A 20,072-nucleotide genomic window follows, 5' to 3' on the forward strand; every position below is an offset into this window, starting at 1 on the left:
TAAAGTCATGTCAGAGCAAGAGGTTATATCATTGGTAGTGCAACATATTATTGTGAAGTTTTTCACTTCACAAGTGTCAAAACGTTTGAAATTTTGACTAGACTGCGGGAAAAGTTTAAAGATATGATATTGTCAGGCCAGAGAAAACGTGTCTATCAGCTGGAAAAATCCTTGCAATCCTCTTTTGTTTATGGAAATGAGTACTGCTATAAATTTTCTCCATTAACATCTCATTGTGAATTTTTTTTACTACTACCACCTCTGGGACAAAGTGAAAGCCATTTACAGGAACAAAAGTCACCATCACCCAGTCTAAAATGATTTTCCTACATGACAATGTCAGACCTCAAACAATCGTTAGTACTTGGGAAAAACAGGATGAAATTTACTGGGAAATCTTACATCTTTTGTATATTTCAGATTTATTTGTTTGGGCCAATGAAAGAATTACTGAAAGGACATCAATTCCAGAATGATAACAAAGTAGAGAAGTTTGTGTATAATTGACTCACGACAAACCCACAAACGTTTTATGAATAAGGGATCCAAAAGCTTCCCACACATTGGGAAAAATGTGAAGAACTTCAGGGAGATTATGTAGATTAGCAATATATGCGTTTTATATTTTTATTCTGTATTAACAAAGATAAAATTACAATAACATTACAGTATAAAAAAAAAATGGATTTTATAAAATTTGATTTAATACATGGTAAAATTTTATATGATGTTTATATTTTGACTTATCTCATTAAAAATAGATAATAAAAAATAAATAAAAATCAAGTGCAATATACTTAAAAAACAAAAAAAATAATGCATGCAACAATCCAAAACATTACCAGAAAAATATTTTTTTAATAAAATTCTCAAAGAAGATCTAAATTTGCAATAATTGATCATATTACATCTATCTTTTATGATCATTGAGCTCTGTGCATAATAATATTATGTGTAATGTGCATAATAAGTATAAACTATTCCTCCTGACCCCACATTTTGTCTTACAGCGATAAGTTTGTTAAACTTATGAGATTTAGAGTATTTCAATATGTTAAAAATTAAAAAACCAATTTACTTCAGCATTTTTTTTTAAAATCTGGTTATAAATACACTGTTTGTGTTTGAAAAAAGTTACGAGACAGTTTTCTACAAATGCCACACCACATTACGGTGAAAAAATCAAGGACGAAGCTGTTACTTGACGAAAATCCATCATAAAAAAAAGAAAATAGGAAGTACCAAAATTGATTTTATTGTGGAAAGTAACAATCAGAGCATATGAGCGAAATGTGTTCTATTTTATGATAAAAGTGTATGTGTTCTGTTTTGCAGCTATGTATGTTCACTGTGAACAAGGAACAAGGTAAAGATGACAAATAATGTTCTCTCATAGGATATCCCTTGGGATATCAATTATGTATATAGTATCTCAATTATATGTTGATATTAAATTCATTTCTGAAATTATAGGCTAGTTTCCTTATTTAAATAATAAAACCAAATAATCCTTACATAAAGTTTATTATTGATTATGTAAATTGTAATCTTACATCCATAGCCACATGTTAGTTTTATATAATTACTGTGAATTTCATAGTAGAATCAGGATTATTCTGTGACATATTATCTGTTTACTTTTATAAATAATATATTACAAAAAAAAAAAAATAAATAGTATATTTGTAGTATTTAATGTATAATCTCTCAAATCATTAGTCAAATTAATAACAAGCGAGATTATGTTATTTGAAATTGTTAGATAAAAAAAAAAAAAAATAGGTACAGAGGGATTTTAAAATTTGTAAATGTTTTTTGGGAATGTGTAGTTAATTATATTATGTGGAAACTATATCTGTAACTTAAGATGCATTAAAAAAAAATCTAAACCTAATTCTTAAAAACTTTTATAATACATTTATTAAATAAAATTAAAAAGAGATTGAAATGTTAAAAAATAATTCTGATTAAGTACGATATAAACATTGAAACTGAGAAAAAATTAAAATAGAAATGACAAAATTTAATAGACACAGATAATCATCTGATTTTATTCTATACCGATATCTGCAATATTATTTATAAAAAAAAAAATTGTTAAATGCTAACTTTTTTTAAAGCAATATTAAGCACTATTTACTGTAACAAATATTGATCATAAAAAGCCAAACGCTCAAAATAAAATATAATAAATAAATAAAACTAAAAAATAAAGTGGAAAAAACAAGCTGTGCTCATGATCCATACAAGTATCCATACGGAGTTCATGTAGAGAAAGAGGCGCATCATAACTACGATCAACTGCTGCACGAAAACTTTCATTACAACCTCGGCCACGTATGACACGAACAGCACCTTGGCCATTACGATATGTAGAAGCATCTTCTGCCATCTGTATCTGTAAAAATTTAAAACTTCAGTAGTAATACAACCTTTTAAAGACTTCTAATTAATTATGGTTCCTTTATTAGTCATTTAGGCAACAATAAACAATTTTCATGAGAAAGGGGTTTTAAAGGAAATTCAGAACTTAGATATACAATAAAAAAAGCTGACAAGAGTTGTAGGATTTTCGTAAAACACAGTTTTAGCCGCCTGATGGGAATGTTTCTGATACATGGCTTACACATGTACCACTTAACTTAAAATATTATCATTTTATTTAAATATAACATTTTTTTGTTTATTTAATTCAATGATTCTAATGCCTGTGAGTATATTGTATTTAATTTGCGTTGGTGTGGCAGTACTAGCGACAATGGTCAGCACTAACTAAACTAATGTAATTTCACAACTTACAAAGAACAAATTTTGCTTGTATGGTCGGCAGCTGGTGTAGCTGTGAGGTACACTAGGTATCAAGTCGACCAAGCGATCCATCTTAAGATCCTGGCTAGACAGAGTTACTTTTCTACACTTTAAATATAATTCATTTATTTACTTTTACTGTTCACCTGTGATATCACAGCATAGCAAATGACAACAGCATTTTTTGAGGTGGGAATGCAATTTTGCAAAAATCTTTTTTTTGCAAACATTGTTAATTTTTTAATTGTTAAGAAATATGCCTAAAAAAATATGACCTTAATTAGGTGAAATATCGAAATACTGAGGATGACCTTGCTCTACAGCCACCCTCTAAACCTTTTAAATTGAAATTTTAATGGCATCAATGCCCCATATATAGAAAGAAGTAATCTGATCAAGTTTGGTCGAAATCGGTCCATTAGCTCTGGAGATATAAGGTGATTTAGAGGCCAAGACCAATTACACGCATACAAACATTAACATCTGAAAAATATCCATCCGGTTTTTTGGGTTCCGTATGTGTCAAAGAATCAAAATCTGGTGAAAACCGCATATGCCCAAAGACCGACTACAATACTTTCCCTTCTAGAGCTATAGCACTATCTAGATGGGAAAGTAAAACCTGAATGGAACTTTGTAGAATTACATTATTTAAAAGTAAGGTTAGAGCTAAGTTCATGGAGAAATTAATATGTGACACTGATAACACAAAATCTTTTATAAAATGACTAAAGTATAAATAATAATTTTTAATGACCTCCACATCACCCCTCAAAGGCATCTTAATCTCGATAAAGATACCTAACTTAACAGGAAAATAACCTATTCAAAGTATGTAAAGAAATGCACAGAACAGTGTAATATCTTAATATGTGCATTTTATTTAACTCAGGATGCATAAAAGTCTCATCTTAAATATTAAAATTAAAAATTAATTTTTAAAAACTGAACTAAATCAATAGTGTGGAAATCTACAATTTTATGACATAAGTAAGTGTTCATTAAAAGTATTAAAATTGAATAAAACTCGCTAAGTTCATAAGTTACTAATGTAACTCACTACAGTCACATACAAACATTCTAAAAAATGATTAAAAAACCAAATTATGGATATTGATTTAAAAACTGCCTTTAATTACTATAAGAACATTTATTCATTTGAAAAAAATGTAAAATTATTATACTGATTTTGTCTATCAATAGATTTAGCAAAAGGATTTTCAGCCTTGTATAAACAGACCACTTAAACCAGATGGTATTGTAGAGCGACATTTGGAATGTGAATTGCCAATCATTCCAGGAATGAAGCCATGGAGAAATTTATTGGGAGAAACCAGTTCACGTATTACACACAGAGTTTTAAGGGTACAAATTCCCCATATGTATCCTTATAAGTATCACTCAGGTGATTGAAACCATACAAATAAAGCACGGAATGTGCCATTTGAATTGCTTCCACATCAAATGAGGTGTAACATCATCACAATTTCAAACTATGATACAATTTTCAAGAATGAGTCGAACCATAGTTTTATACAGACACATAATAAATTTGTTGCATAATAAACATGTTAAATGATCTATACAAGCAAACCAAGGTTCCTTCTAGCTTTACAACCTGTAATAGAAACATGGACACTGAAAAGCAATTTAGAATAAAAAAACCTTGAGATCAAAAATTTTTAATTTATGTTGTATGGAATGTCGACCCAATCTATATAAGTACTTCATTATCAAGATTTTTCTAGTGTACGAAACAATGAATGTTTTGCCAAAATTAAGTGGCATTCTGTTTTCATTAGACAAAGTATAAATTCTGACTATATCCTTTTGCAAAGCCCCATAATCAGAATGATTTAACCTTAAGTCTTCTGAATTAAAATTCTGACCGATATCATTAATGAAAAGGTAGAAAACAAGGGACCAAGAATAGAACTCTGAGGTATCCCAGAAGTAGCTTTAAATTCTCTCAAAATCACTCAGCTATTTTAATTTGAAAACATCTATCAGCTATATTACTAATAATAAAACAGAATTTAAAAATTATACTAAAATTAAACAATTTTCCAATTTTTCTTCTTTATATTTTTGCTTTCAAAAGTCAGTACAAAATAAAAAAAACACGATTGAAAAAGTACTATTTTTTAACTTTTTTTGGTATTATTCAATTTTAAGTTGTCTATTTTACTTTTTTTAATGTTATTTTAGTTTAAAATAAGACTACTACAAATCTTGGCTATAAGAAAAAAGATGTTTATGAAAAAAAAGAAAGAAACCTGAACCTAATTTTTTTTTGGCTTCAGTCATTTAACTGGTTTGATGCAGTTCTCCATGATTTCCTACTAGTGCTAGTCATTTCATTTCAGTATATCTCCTTACATCCTACATCCCTAACAATTTGTTTTACATATTCCAAACATTGCCTGCCTGCACAATATTTCCCAAGTACCTGTCTCTCCAATATCAGAGTGACTATTCCAGGATGCCTTAATATGTAACCTGTAAGTCTCTCTTTTTTTACCTATATTTTTCCAAATTCTTCTTTCTTCATCAATTTGCCACAACAACTCTTCATTTGTCACTGTATCCACCCATCTGATATTTAACATTCTCCTGAAGCACCACATTTCAAAAGTTTCTAATATTTTCTTCTAAGGTACTCCAACCGTGCAAGTTTCACTTCCATATAAAGCTACGCTCCAAACATATACTTTCAAAAAGGTTTTCCTGATGTTTAAATTAATTTTTTATGTAAACAAATTATATTTCTGACTGAAGGCTCATTTCGCCTGTGCTATTTGGCATTTTATATCGCTCCTGCTTAGTCCATCTTTAGTAATTCTACTTCCTAAATAACAAAATTCTTCTACCTCCGTAATCTTTTCTCTTCCTATTTTTACATTCAGTGGTCCATCTTCATTATTTCTACTACATTTCATTACTTTCGTTTTGTTCTTGTTTATTTTCATGCGGTAGTTCTTGCATAGGACTTCATCCATGCCGTTAATTTTCTTTTAAATCTTTTTTACTCTCAGCTAGAATTATTATATCATCAGCAAATCATAGCATCTTTATCTTTTCACCCTGTACTGTAATTCCAGATCTAAATTGTTCTTTAACATCATTTATATGTAAAGTATTTACATAGAAATACTTTATATCATTTCTATGTAAAGATTTCTATCAGTTCTACATAAAGATTAAAAATATAGGATAGGGAACATTCTTGTTGGACTCCCTTTTTTATTACAGCTTCTTTCTTATGTTCTTCAACTATTACTGTTGCTGTGTGGTTTCTGTAAATGTTAGTAATTGTTCTTTTATCTCTGTATTTGAACCCTAATTTTTTTAAAATACAGAACATTTTATTTCAGTTTACCTTATCGAATGCCTCACACCTAGATAAAAATTAGAAAATGAATTCAGGGAATTCCATTTTATTAAAAGAAATTATATAGTAAATATTGCTCAAAAATTTAAAAAGTTTTTATATCATTTTTTATCAATCTGAGCAAACAAAAGAACAACCACATTTATAAGCCAGGATCATACATGTAAATTTTCCAGTACTGAAACGTTTGATTTTCTATTATAGCAGACTGCAAGAATATAATCTACAGCCACAGTGGTTAGCTACATGATAATGTTATGAGAAAAAACAAATTCATTTTGATGTTCACATTAAAAGAAGCAAAACTAACCTTTTTCATATCAAATATTTAACTTTTTTGAGAATTAGATTTTTAGCGACTTATTATATAGATGTTTGCCGATAGATATCGAAAAGCAAGAATCATTTTCGTATGGTCAATTTTTAGAATTTACAGCAGTGTCCTTTGTCACACACAATTTAAGGAAATGATATTATCTTACATTAAAATATGGTAACAAATGCAGACCAGAATTTAAATTAAAACAAATTTTATGTAAAAGGAAATTTTTTTATTTTCCCCCCCAAAAAAAACAACACCAGGAACCACCTGGTAAGAACTAATCTATTATAAGGATTGGAAAGTTTTTTATTTATAAATTTAAAATTTAAAAAAAAAGATTAAAAATTAATTTTCAATAAAACATTTATTTTGGTAATAAAAAAAATAATATTTATAATATTAAACAAAAAATCTAATATTTATTAAGAATTTACCTCTTGTACCATTGTTTGTAATGATTCGAGACTAGATGATTTTTTCATTCCTAAAGAAGGACCTAATTGGGTTTTTGATCCCATATCACCATTGCCAGCTGAAAAATAAATGAATAAATAAATACAAAATTTTGAAAATTAGTAAAAAAACATTCATGTTTATTCTCTTTTATTAGTATTTAAATTTACAAAGTTACTTTATATATATACATGGTTTCATGTATTCAAAAGTATTTTATGTAATCACATAAATGGAATATACAAGGGTTATTTTTTTTTCAAGGTCCGATCGGTTGCGAAGTAAAAACCCGTGCAAAAATCAGATGAACCTTTGCACATGTGTTGTGCAGCGTCTCTAGTATGGACTTCAATCACGCCGTGTCACTTCGTTTGTTCTGAACACGCAGCTAGCATGTAAACATGTCCACAACAATAGCATCTCCCGCCAAGTGTGAAGTGCGTGCGGTAATTCGATTTCTTCAGGCTGAGGGGTGTAATGTGGCTGAAATTCATAGACGAATAAGTAATGTGTACAGTGAAACTTCAATGAGTGACAGCAAAGTTTGACAATGGTACAGGAAGTTTAAAGCAAGATGTACAGATGTTCATGATGCGGGCGGTCAGGGAAGGAAGTGAGTGTCAACCAATGATCTCGTTGAGCAAGTGGATGAGGCGATACGAGAATTCGTCGGTTCACAATTTCTGTATTGAGTGATTCGTTTCCTGAAATTTTAAGGTCAGATATCTACACCATTGTGAGTGAGAGTCTTCAATACTGCAAACTGTGTGCAAGATGGGTTTCCAAGATGCTGTCCGACCATCACAAAACAATGAGAATGGACACCTCCCTAACGTTTCTCCAGCGCAACCACAATGAAGGAGAAGATATTTGAACAAAATATGTCACAGGGGATGAGACATGGGTCCATTTTGAAACTGAAGAAACAAAAGAACAATCCAAACAGTAGATGCAAACTCATTCTCCCAGTAAACCAAAGAAGTTCAAGCGAACCTTCTCCAACAGAAAGTGTATGGCTACTGTGTTCTGGGACCGAAATGGAGTTCTCTTGGTGGAATTCATGGAACGTGGCACGACCATCACTGCAGCCTCATACTGCGTGACTCTTCAACGTCTACGAAGGGCAATTCAAAATAAGCAGAGAGGAATGTTGTCATCAAGCATTGTCTTTCTCCATGACAATGCTCGGCCGCAACTGTACTGCAGCTGTAACAAAGAAGCTACTGCAGCGTTTTCGTTGGGAAGTGTTTGATCACCCACCCTACAACCCGGACTTGGCTCCATCTGATTTTCACCTCTTTGCTCACATGAAACGCTGGCTAGGAGGGCAACATTTTGGCCCAGACAGTGAGTTGCAGACCAGCGTAGAAACATGGCTGAAAACACAGGTGGCTCCATTCTATGACGAGGGTATTGGAAAGTTGGTACCACGCTATGACAGATATCTAAACCGGAGTGACGACTATGCAGAGAAATAGTGTAACTATGTAAGTACTTGTTACAAATAAAAAATTTTTTATTTTCATTGTGGTTTTAATTTTGTAACCGATTGGACCTTGAAAAAAAAACCCTTGTACATATTAGCATCAATAATGATATATAATCTGGTAAGATCTTCTAAAGCTACGTAGTTTTAAATCGTTTCATTATAAAACACCATGTGAAATTTTTTACGAAATCCAATTAATAATGAATATATTTTGGTATTTTGTTGTTTATAGCGACACGAACTAACTTAATAATGTTCAGCGACATGAACTTGAAAATAATGTTCATAATATAAATTCAAAGACATTAACCATGACTCAAAAAAGCAGGTTTCATCGATTTAATTTTAATCTAAAATACTGAAGAAGTTGTAGTTTCAAAGAATAAATAATTAAAAATATGAATTTACAAGACATTATCAGAGTAACAAGAAAAAATCAGAAGATATACCTAAAAGGCTCTGTATATTTTTATAAAAAAATGGCCCTTAAAAAGCTAGAACTTTAAAAAAAAGTGATTAATGTAGGCTGTAAGATACTACAATGATGTTACAAAGAAAATTTACAAAAAATACAGAATCGGTAATATTCCCAATACTGGAAAAAAATTGTTTACTAAAAAGCTATTTTCGTTATCTTTTTCGTTCGTAAATATATTTGTATTAATAAAAATAAACATTTTAATAACAGCATTATTTGGAGTTATTTAACAGTTTTTTTTTTTTTAATTTTGTACAAGAGGAAATAGCAAAGAGATCACAAACTGATATAAGATAGTAATGATCAGCTTAATATTTAATAGTTTCATTAAATGAGAGTACAATTTTGTTTACTGATATTCTATTAACAATCACTAGATTCCAGGTGTGTGCATAATTCATTTTAAAATGTTAAATATGCTTGATGAGCGTTTATTCAAAAATTATCATGCTGTTATACATTTCTATAAGAAAATAAGACTTCCTATAAAAATATCATGAGGAAATGTGTCCTGTTTATTATAAAAATTGTTTATTGTATAAAACAGTACACAATGGATTAATAAATTCTCTCAAGGTCAAACAAAAGTTGATTTAGGCTGACTTGTTTGTTCTGTTTTGATTTTAACAGAACCGCATGTAAGAAAGATGAAAGAGATGATTCAAGAGGAATAGTAAGTAATGAAAAACAGTTTAACAACTTTAAGTAGGATGTCCTCATGTTTAAAGTCGATCTCTGTGACCTTGGTCTTTCATCCAGAGGTCCCGGGTTTGAATCCCAGTCAGGCCTAGCATTTTTCATATGCTACAAAATTCCATTTCCATATCCCATACGCTTCAAGCTTATGTGGTGATATCATTAAGCCAAAAAATAAAAAATACAGTATTAAATCAAAACAGAATTAATGGATTAGGATACTGATCTCTTTATAGCCACGAGTTACCTCCAAACAACTTTCAATGTTTAGACATTAGAACTTAACTAAAAATTTCACGAATGATGATATCGAACATGAGGTGTAGAAGTAGCCGAGATGATAGGCCAAAAACATTTATGCTAATGATTTTGGGACATCAATAAAATGACTGAATAAGTACATTAATGTTGGTGAATCAAGCATGTTTCGCATATAGATCTAAATAGAAAAATAAAAATAGTTTTTAAGTATCTAAACTGAGTATTCTTTTTAGTATGTTATTGTGTCTTGTTTATTGATTTTTCCATCATATTTAACAACTTACACAACAATAATATTTAAAACAGAATCAAAATGATTAAAATTATAAAATTTCTAAAGAGAAAACCTGATTCAATTATTATCTTTTTCATAACATAATTGATTACAACATTTAAGAAGTATCATATTAATAATTATATAATTTGTAAATCTACTATCTATTGGGATTATTTTTTAACATTAATCTTTCTGTTATAAATAAAAATAAAAACAAGATTATCAAGAAAATGATGTTTTTGCCAACTGGTTACAAAATCTTTCACACTATTGCTAAAATTTATAGTTCTTTGTAAGTTTAGCCAAAAAATTAAAAATAGGCTATATCTGAATTCTAATACATTTAAATAAAATATTTAATTATTTATTTACTACAACACTACTACTACACTAGTAGTATAGTATGTCACACTACTAATAAATTGTATTCATTATGCTAACATAGAAAATGGGTGGGTTAGGTTAGGTTTTTTTTTTACATTTTATGAAGATAGATGAAATTTGTCGTATTTAAAAAACGACAAGCCCGATTGGGTTTAAATTTTATGAGTAAAATTTAGTTTGAGGTGTATTACGTTACTCGTACAAAAAGTAATATAAATTTTAAATAAATATAATTAAATTTTTGGATCTTTTACATTTAATAGATAACATCATCTGTAACTGACAGTTAAGTACACCACATTTTATTTGGAATTCTTAAGAATTTTGCATCATAAAATTCACAAAGCAATTGCCAGATTTAGTAATAAATTACATCTTAGTTTTCATTTTATTTTTAATTTCATTTATCACATTTTTATATTATTATTTATATAATTAAGGAAAGATGGATTTTACAAAAAAAGGGTTAACTCTGTAATATTATGTTTTCATGAATCACGTTTTAATTTTATTAACAAGAAAAAAGGATCAATAAAAAGTCTAATAATAAAGGGTTATCATTAAAAAATGGTGCGGTTTCAGTAATTCATAGGAAGATTGTAGGGAAATTTCTAGATGTTATTGGTATCCCTGAAAGCCTGCAACCCAAAATTTGTTTATCAGTAGTTGTAACCACAACGTCAGTTCTTGTATTGTTGTTGCGGTGAGTTTAGTGAGTTACTATGTTCTCGGATAAAGAAAAACAAAGTGTGTTTTATTGATGGCCAAATTAAAATCCGTAATTTTAGTTCAACGTGCGTTTCGACGTGAATTCGGAAGAGATCCACCGCACAAAAATAACACAACACGTTGGTTCAAACAATTCGAAGAAATGGATCAGTTAAGAAACAGAAATCAACCGGCAGACCAAGTGCACCAGACGAAACGGTTGAACTAATTAGACAATCGGCAATTAGAAGACCTGGGAAGTCCATCCCCCGTCGAAGCGTCGAATTAGGTATTCCAAAATCAACAGTTCACAAAGTTTTACATAAAAAACTGAAATTACACGCTTATAAAATCCAGATACTGCAGGAATTGAAATCCGATGATGGTGTAAAACATTACAATTTCGCTGTTGAAATGTCGGACAGAATAAGTGAAAACGAATCATTTTTAGACGATATAATTTTTACAGACGAAACTACATTTCATGTGAGTGGATGTGTTAACAGACACAATTCACAAAAACGGGGCTCTGAAAACCCACACGCAATTATTGAGAAACAACGTGATTCGCCTAAAGTTAATGTTTGGTGTGGTGTGATGAAAAATCGTGTAATAGGGCCTTTCTTCTTTGCTGAAAAAACAATTAATGGAGTCGTGTATCTTGACATGTTAACCGATTATTACTTTCCTCAGCCGGATGAACTCGAAAACATTCATCGACTTCATTTCCAACAAGATGGTGCTCCTCCGTAATTCAATGTGTTGGTCACGGACGCTTTGAACAAAAAATTTGGAGATCGATGGACAGGCCGGCAAGGGCCCGTACTTTGGCCTCCAAGGAGTCCAGACCTGACATCTTGTGATTTTTTCTTGCGGGGGTACATCAAAAGTGTTGTTTATATACAAAAAATTCACGACCTAAACCGCTTAAAAAACAGAATTAATGAAGCGATGACAACCATTAACAAAGAAATGTTAACTAATGTTTGGAGAGAAGTTGAGTATTGTTTGGAGAGAAGTTTAGTATTGTTTGGAGAGAAGTTGAGTATCGTTTGGACATCTGTCGAGCGCCTAAGCACATATTGAAATTTATTAATTTTGTAAAAAAATGTTTGATACGACAAATTTGAAAAATAAAAAACATAAACTCTAAGTAATTCTGTTTTGATTTAAACCATGTTCAAAACCGCACCATTCTTTTATGATAAACCTGTACTTTCCACAATGAATATTCTTCTAATTCTTATTATTACTGGTATCTCAATTATTAATTCATTTCTAACAAAGTTATTATCTGTAACTTCTATTTAAGATAAGTTAATATAATTTATTTTCTCAAGTTTTGATGGTTTTATCGCATATTTTTTTCCAATTATTCAAAAGTCATTTTGGGGTATTATACTTAATTTAAAAAATTTAGGTATTTTATGCATTTTAGTAAACCTTATAAATAGCTTACACTGTTATTGTGTAATGATTATTAAAAAAATTTAATTTTGGGAGCCATTTAGAGGGGAACCTGACAGCTGATTGTGGCCATGAGTGTATTTTTGTAATCCTCCAATGATGCTTAATCCAAATCCAAAATTTAATTTGAGACAAAAAGTGTTCACACACATACATATTCAATTCAATAACAAACTGTTTTTTGAAAGAAAAAAACAACTGATTGTTTACAACAGAGGTAAAATAGAAGTGTAAAAGATATCTTGTACTGGTTATTGCATAGTTTAAACATACATTTACACCCTTTATATAGTTTTAAAAATGCTGCTAGTCATCAATGGAGAATATTCCAAATTTTAATTTAATAACTTGTACGTAAAATGTTGCGTAACATGCTAACATGCTAATTAAATAACTGCATAACGTTACATAATAATTGTTTAACACTATATCCTATTAGTGGTAATTAGATGCAATGCATGCGTAAGACAGATCAGAGAAATATATAATTAATATTAAATAAAGAAATGCTTTTAAAAATGGCAAGAGCTGATTTTTCATTACACACACATATATATATATATATACCTCAAGTGGAAGCACTGGAAAAAAAAATTGTATCATTTTCTTAACCTACAGTTTTTTTTAGTATTTCTCATATACAGAGTGATATTTAAGTATGGAAACAACTTTATACTGCATATCTGAGAGGAATTTGGAGAGAGAAAGAAATGGGGTTTTAGATAGTTAAAAAAAATCTGCATTACGGTAGGTTTAAAATTTTTGTTCACCATCTTAGATTTGCCATTTGAATTAAACTTAATCTTTTTAAATAGGAAGGTGCACATATGACACATGATTTTGATTTAAAATTTTATAAGGAAAACAATATCGAGTTATAAACATTCAAAGTTGAAATAACAGAAAAATCATGTTAACAATAAAACAAGGTAAAATGCATGAACAATTTTACTGCAATTTACATTCATAATAATTCTATAGCAAACTTTAAACAGTGCTTTAATATTGATAATAATAAACAATAATTAATAACACAACAAATTAAACAGCTATATCACCTGATATTATTTTATAAATAAAAATTAACTTCCAGTGTTAATATCACCTGATATTTGTTACTTATCATAAATGAAAGAAATTATATGTCAATTTACAACAATGCAGTTTGTATTACATTGAAACAATGCAACTTTTAACTCCTCATTTCACTTTTTTACTTCAACATACTTGTAGTGGTAATATTTGATAGTGCTAGTATGAATTAAGTTGTAGGCCTAGAGGTTCAAATTTGTTTTTTTGGTGAAAGATTTATTATTAGTTTCCTCATTTATTTATTTAGTTTTATTAAATATTAAATTTTCAAATAACAATGCCTCCTTTAATTGAAATTGAAAAAATAACTCTGTTGATGATGTAAGGATATGGTGAGTGTTCACTCTTTTACAAGAGATATGTGATTTATTCAATAATAGATTTCTGAAGAACCAATAAGTAAATCGACTGCGATCAAGACAATACAGTGATTTAAAGAAACCGGTACTGTAATAAATCGTCCTCGCACGGGCAGACCAAGAACTGTCATAATTGATGTAGTCATTAGATGTATTGCAGATCTTTATTGAAGACCTTCATTCATCGATTTGGAAAGGTGTTCTCCAACATGACATAATTTTCAGAACAAAAAATTCTTAAAACAAATAAATTTCTCCTTTATAAGCTACACCTGATGCAAGAACTTTGAGAAGATGATTTCGACAGTCAAATTGAGTATTGTGATTTTAAAAAGCAAAAATTAGATGTAGACGCAAATTTTTTTAATACAATAACATTTACTGATGAACCGACTTTTATGTTAAATGGCCATGTGAATAACCAAAACCGTTGATATTGGAGTGATAATAATCCCAGATGGATGTTGGAAGCTCATACACAACACCCTCAGAAAGTGAACGTTTGGGTGGGAATCGCCAATCGTTGTATTGTAGGGACTTTTATTTTAGATGACAATGTTACAGGAGATGCTTCCTGCAACTTGTTAGCCGATAGGATTTTACCAAATATCTGGGAAAATGATGGACAAGAATTAAATAATAATGTACGATTTCAGCAAGATGGGACACCACCTCTTTATTATCTAAGAGTATGGCAAATTTTAAACAAACAATTTCCAAATTGCTTGATAGGTCCCCTCACTTGTCTCTCCTGGATTATTTTTTTTTTTTTGGGGGTACCAGAAACATAAAATTTACAAAGCAAAATTTGCAGACACTGACAAATTGAAAAAAAGAATAATTGACGAATCTGCTCATGTACCACCAGACATAATACAACAAGTTATAAACAGATATCACTTGAAATTAGCACACTGCCAAGCTGTAGAGGGGAAGAATTTTGAAAATTTATTGTAGAACGGCATGCTTTCAAAATTTATTTCATTAGTAATTTACGATCGAAAATATTTATTTAAAATTTTAAAATAAATATTGTAATATTTAAAGTAAATATATCAGTCAATGTAGATGTTTAATTTGTTGTGTTATTAATTATTAGTTACTGTTTATTATTATCAACACTATTACAGCACTGTTTAATGTATGTTATTGTATGCATTATGATTGTAAAATGCAATGAAATTGTTTATGCAGCACATATTACCTCGTTTTATTGTTAATAAAATGATTTTTCCATCATTGCAACTTTGAATGTTTATAACTCAATAATGAAGGTATGAATAGAAAAATGATGATTCACCTCTGTTTTTCTTATAAAATTTTAAATCAAAATCATGTATCAGATGCCCTCCTTCCTATTTAAAAAAAAAATAAGTTTGATTCAATATAGCGGATCCAAGATGGCAAGACAAAAAATTAAAAAAATAATGCAGATTTTTTTAACTACGTAGAATTCCATCTCTTTCTGTCTCCAAATACCTCTCAGAAATGCAATATAAAGCTGTTTATATACTTAAATATCACTCGGTATAATTTATATGGTAAATTTTATCTGCTTATGAATCAATTCAATCTATATTAATTCTATGATTTAAGTGCTCTAATACAATTTGAGATCCAGCTAAAAAAACCGACATACGGTGCATAAAAGATCTGTGATATCCACTTAAATTAATGATTGTGAGACAAATGTGCATACAGACTACTGTTTTATTTGAAAATGGAGGTACAAAACAAAAGTAATGAAGATTTTTTGAAGGCTTTTGATATGGCAACATAATTTGTACGAGACAGAATAAATATACATTATTAAAATAAATAATGTATAATATGAGAGGCATTTGAATGAATAAGTCCATGAAAAATAATGAAAACACAATTTTTCAGGAAAAATATATTTTTATTTTTCAACATAATCTCATTTCAAGTGTACAAATTTAGTCTAAAGAAGCTCAAGTTTTTTTTAATCTAACCTTATAGAATGATTTTTCAGTCTTTAAAATAGTTAAGATATTTTGATAACTTTATCTATGTTATTATCGAATAATTACATATAAACTTAGCGATTTCATTTAAGTTTTGACTATTGTAATTGACAATTATGATTGCGGTTCTTAATGCCAGAACACTCCTTTAATATTTTCTCAGCAGAATGTATAATAATAATTTGGGAATATTTTTATAATTTATAAAACAATACATTTGATTTTTTTTTTACAATAGATTAAATTATATTTTAATCATTTATATTACTTTAATATGAAATCTTTTAAAGTATAAAAATAATTTAGAGATTAAATAAAATAAATAATTATAAATACATATGTACACAAAAGATTAAAAAAAAAGTTGTTAGTATATTTATACAATTACATACTTTCAGAACGTGGTATAGATTCAGCAGAGTTGACACGCATAATACCACCAGTAGTTCCATCACGATTAAACAATTTACCTGTACAATATAAATTAACAAAACAAACCATAACCACATGAACAAAATGCAACAAACACAACAAACAAATAGACAAACAAAAATATATTACAAAATTAATTTAAATTAAAGATAGGTTAGATTTTTACATGAAATTATCACAAAATTACATGCAAATTAGCATACAAAATATATATAAATTTAAACGTTTTTGCAGTAAAAATAAATTTTCATTTTTAAGTTATAAACACAATTATTCAAATGAGAAAATACAGCAGCGTGCAAATTAATCCAAACACAAATGTTATTTAATAAAAATTAACTTAATTTTGAAAAAAAAATCATACCTGTTGAATTTGTGAATATCTAATAATTATGTTCTCATTTAATCTTAACCATTTCCGTACATGTTTTGGCATCAATTCAACAAGTGTACTACATGTTTTTTTTTTAGTTTTTCATCATGAAAACATATTGATATTGCTTTAATGAGGTCAATTTTTATTGTAAACTTCATTTTTCGGTCATTTTTTACTATTGCCAAAGATTCTCAATTGGAAATTTGCCTAGCCACAGGAGCAATTTAATGTTTTGTTCTTTGACAATGTTTTCCACTTTTTTTGGCAGTATGGTATGGTGTCAAATCTTGTTGAAACCTCTGTTGCCTTATAAAAATTTATGTTGTGACTCTTTCTTTCAGAACCTTGATAGATCTGTCATTTTTCAATCTACCATTTACTGGAAGTAATGAACACGAGCCTTCAAATGTCAAACAACCTCAAAATATTTTTTCTGAAGATGTTTAACTAATTTTTGGATATCACTGTCTCCAGTCCAACACTACACTCAGAAGTTATTTGTCATGCGTCATAATAGTATGGTCAGAAAGGGAAACAATTTTTGAATGCTTTCTTGGAGTTATGTCCATTATTATACATTCAAGAGACGAAGAGGAAAAAATATAAAAATATGATTTAGTAACAAAAAATGAAATAAACTTTCATGAAACACTATTTATAACATCAAAATGGTTAAATAACCAAAGAACATTAAGCTCACATTACATAGACAATTTACAGAATGAGTGTGGTAAAAAATGTAGTCACAACATAGAAATAAACAAAAAAAATTCTTATGTTCGTATTAATTTGTACACTACTGTATTTGTTAATTTCAATAAAAAAACAATAATAAACTTTTAAAAATGCTTGAATTTTTTTACTAGAACATTCAAAAGCTATAGCTTTTTTTTTAGGGAATATTGAAAACATTATAACGTTTTGGATGAGGTATGCCTCGAACATTAAACATGCATAAGGTATTCTTCAATTACAATATACATATATGAACATGCAGAATTCTCTTGACCAAAATGATGAAGATAAAAAAGTAATCATTATTTTATGGAAATCTATTTTGTTTTTTTTAAATAAAACAGATAAAACTGTGGCTGGCATTTCAATAAAATTTTTATATTTTTATGTGCAAAAATAAAATTTTTATAGTCTATAAATAAAAAAAATAGGTATTTATCGGATAGCATCTCACCTAACACTATATCAACATAACCTAACCAAATATAACCTAATGTCCACTTAACTCGTTAACCTTATTTTTATTGATAATATTACCTTAGATAATTATTATTTCATTAGAAATAACATTTTCAATTTTACTTACAGATTTCTGTATTACTGGGATAACATGATTTTGAATTATTACATGAAAACTTGCATTTTCTTGCTTTTACTTAGTGTTAGTCCCCCAGCATTTAATATTTAAGATAAATTAGACAAGGTTCGTGGGAAGCGAGCATTAGATTACGTTGATATCGTGTTAGGTGGGACACTAAACGACAAGAACCAAAAAATACACCATTTTTTTTCTCAAAAAACACTACAAAAAATTTGGCATTTTGATTTTAAATAATAAACGTACTTTAAATAGAATAATCTTCATAATTTAAATTATTTGGAAATGCTACAAATAAAAGAAAAATGAATAGTGAGATAACACATATGTGAAAAAGCTTTTTTCTTTTTCCTGTTTTAGCCTCTGGAAATAACTGTTCAGGTATTACTTCAGAGGATGAATGAGGATGATATGTATGAGTGTAAATGAAGTGTAGTCTTGTTCAGTCTCAGTTCGACCATTCCTGAGATGTGTGGTTAATTGAAACCCAACCACCAAAGAACACCGGTATCCACAATCTAGTATTCAAATCTGTATAAAAATAACTGCCTTTACTAGGATTTGAACGGTGGAACTCTCGTCTTCCAAATTTGGGAAGACGTGTTCACCACTAGACCAACCTGGTAGTTTATATATGTAAGAGCTGGCAAGAATTGCATGACTTATCTGGCTATTAATAAAAAAAAATTAAAAGAATCAGACCACGAAAAAACCAATACATAACATATTTTTAGTGGTGGGGGGAATAAATTTTAAGAAAATATTTTCTAAAAATATTCATATATGTTAAGCTTCAAAAATTTGTTTAAGTAAAGTTTTTTCTAGATCTAATACCCCTTTCAATAAAAGCTAAAATAAGAAAAAGAAAATTTTCTAAACACTTTTCTTCATTTTAGGTCTGTTGGTTTATAATTAAAAAAAAAAAAAATTGTTAGACATATCTTGATAGCTCTATATATGAATAAAACATCCAAAAAACTTTTTAAAATAAATATTTAAACTGAAGAGATAGAGCAAAAAAAGAACCATATTTCAATTTATGAGTGGGGGTTGTTTTGAAAATAGAAGAAAGTTTTTGATATTTATATATGGTTTGTAACTAAAAAAAATTGTTTAATGAAGTTTTCTCTCAAATGTCTTTAAAGAAAATTGAAACAGGTTTCACGAGTATCTGCTTCTCAGTGTTATGTGTTGAGTTCATTCTCTTTTCGGGTAAGTTGTGCAGCTCAATTGGTGTGGTCTCATCTGAGACTGATAAATGGTATCAGTTTTCGGTTACTGCCCATGTTAAATGACATTCACTGAAGCGAATTACACTTGTGTGGCATTTGCATCAGTGGCATCTTGACAGAGGTCAGACTGAAATATGTCTTGAGGCTATTAAAGATGATCTCCGGTAAAGCCTCTAAAGGCTAGGTACAGAGCAGGTGGCATGGCGGTAAGACCCGTTGCATGGTGGGTGTCTTTCCCTCGGGATCAAGATGTGTTGTATCACTTTGTCAAATAGTGGGCCCCATTTTCAATGAAACTACAGTTCGTAAATGCATTACTGAACGGGACAGCCATTTTGAGCGTAGTTGTGAAAATAAATAATCTTTAAATATTTTTACTTAATGTCTTTTTTTTTATTTTGATATGCGTGACTATTGGATCAGTCTGTATATAAACAAATGTTTTATTTAGTTAACTGTTAGTTCATTTTGGGATGTACATTCTCATCTGGTTTAACGATAACTTACCTTACAGGTTTTTATGTACTTT

General features: G+C 29.2%; 1 protein-coding gene across 1 annotated transcript in view; it reads right to left on the bottom strand.

The window, feature by feature from the left end:
- The window catches only part of baz (par-3 family cell polarity regulator), a 146,295-nt gene that overhangs the window by 37,369 nt on the left and 88,854 nt on the right, over positions 1 to 20,072 (bottom strand). The window contains exons 20-22 of the mRNA XM_075381257.1: positions 16,563 to 16,640; positions 6,956 to 7,053; positions 2,248 to 2,398 (exon numbers count right to left, since the gene is read on the bottom strand). Of these exons, the coding sequence (XP_075237372.1) occupies positions 2,248 to 2,398; positions 6,956 to 7,053; positions 16,563 to 16,640 (327 nt within the window). The remainder of the gene's footprint in view (positions 1 to 2,247; positions 2,399 to 6,955; positions 7,054 to 16,562; positions 16,641 to 20,072) is intronic.

The sequence above is a fragment of the Lycorma delicatula genome, chromosome 13 (genome assembly GCF_047948215.1).
Source record: "Lycorma delicatula isolate Av1 chromosome 13, ASM4794821v1, whole genome shotgun sequence".
Lineage (NCBI taxonomy): Eukaryota > Metazoa > Arthropoda > Insecta > Hemiptera > Fulgoridae > Lycorma > Lycorma delicatula.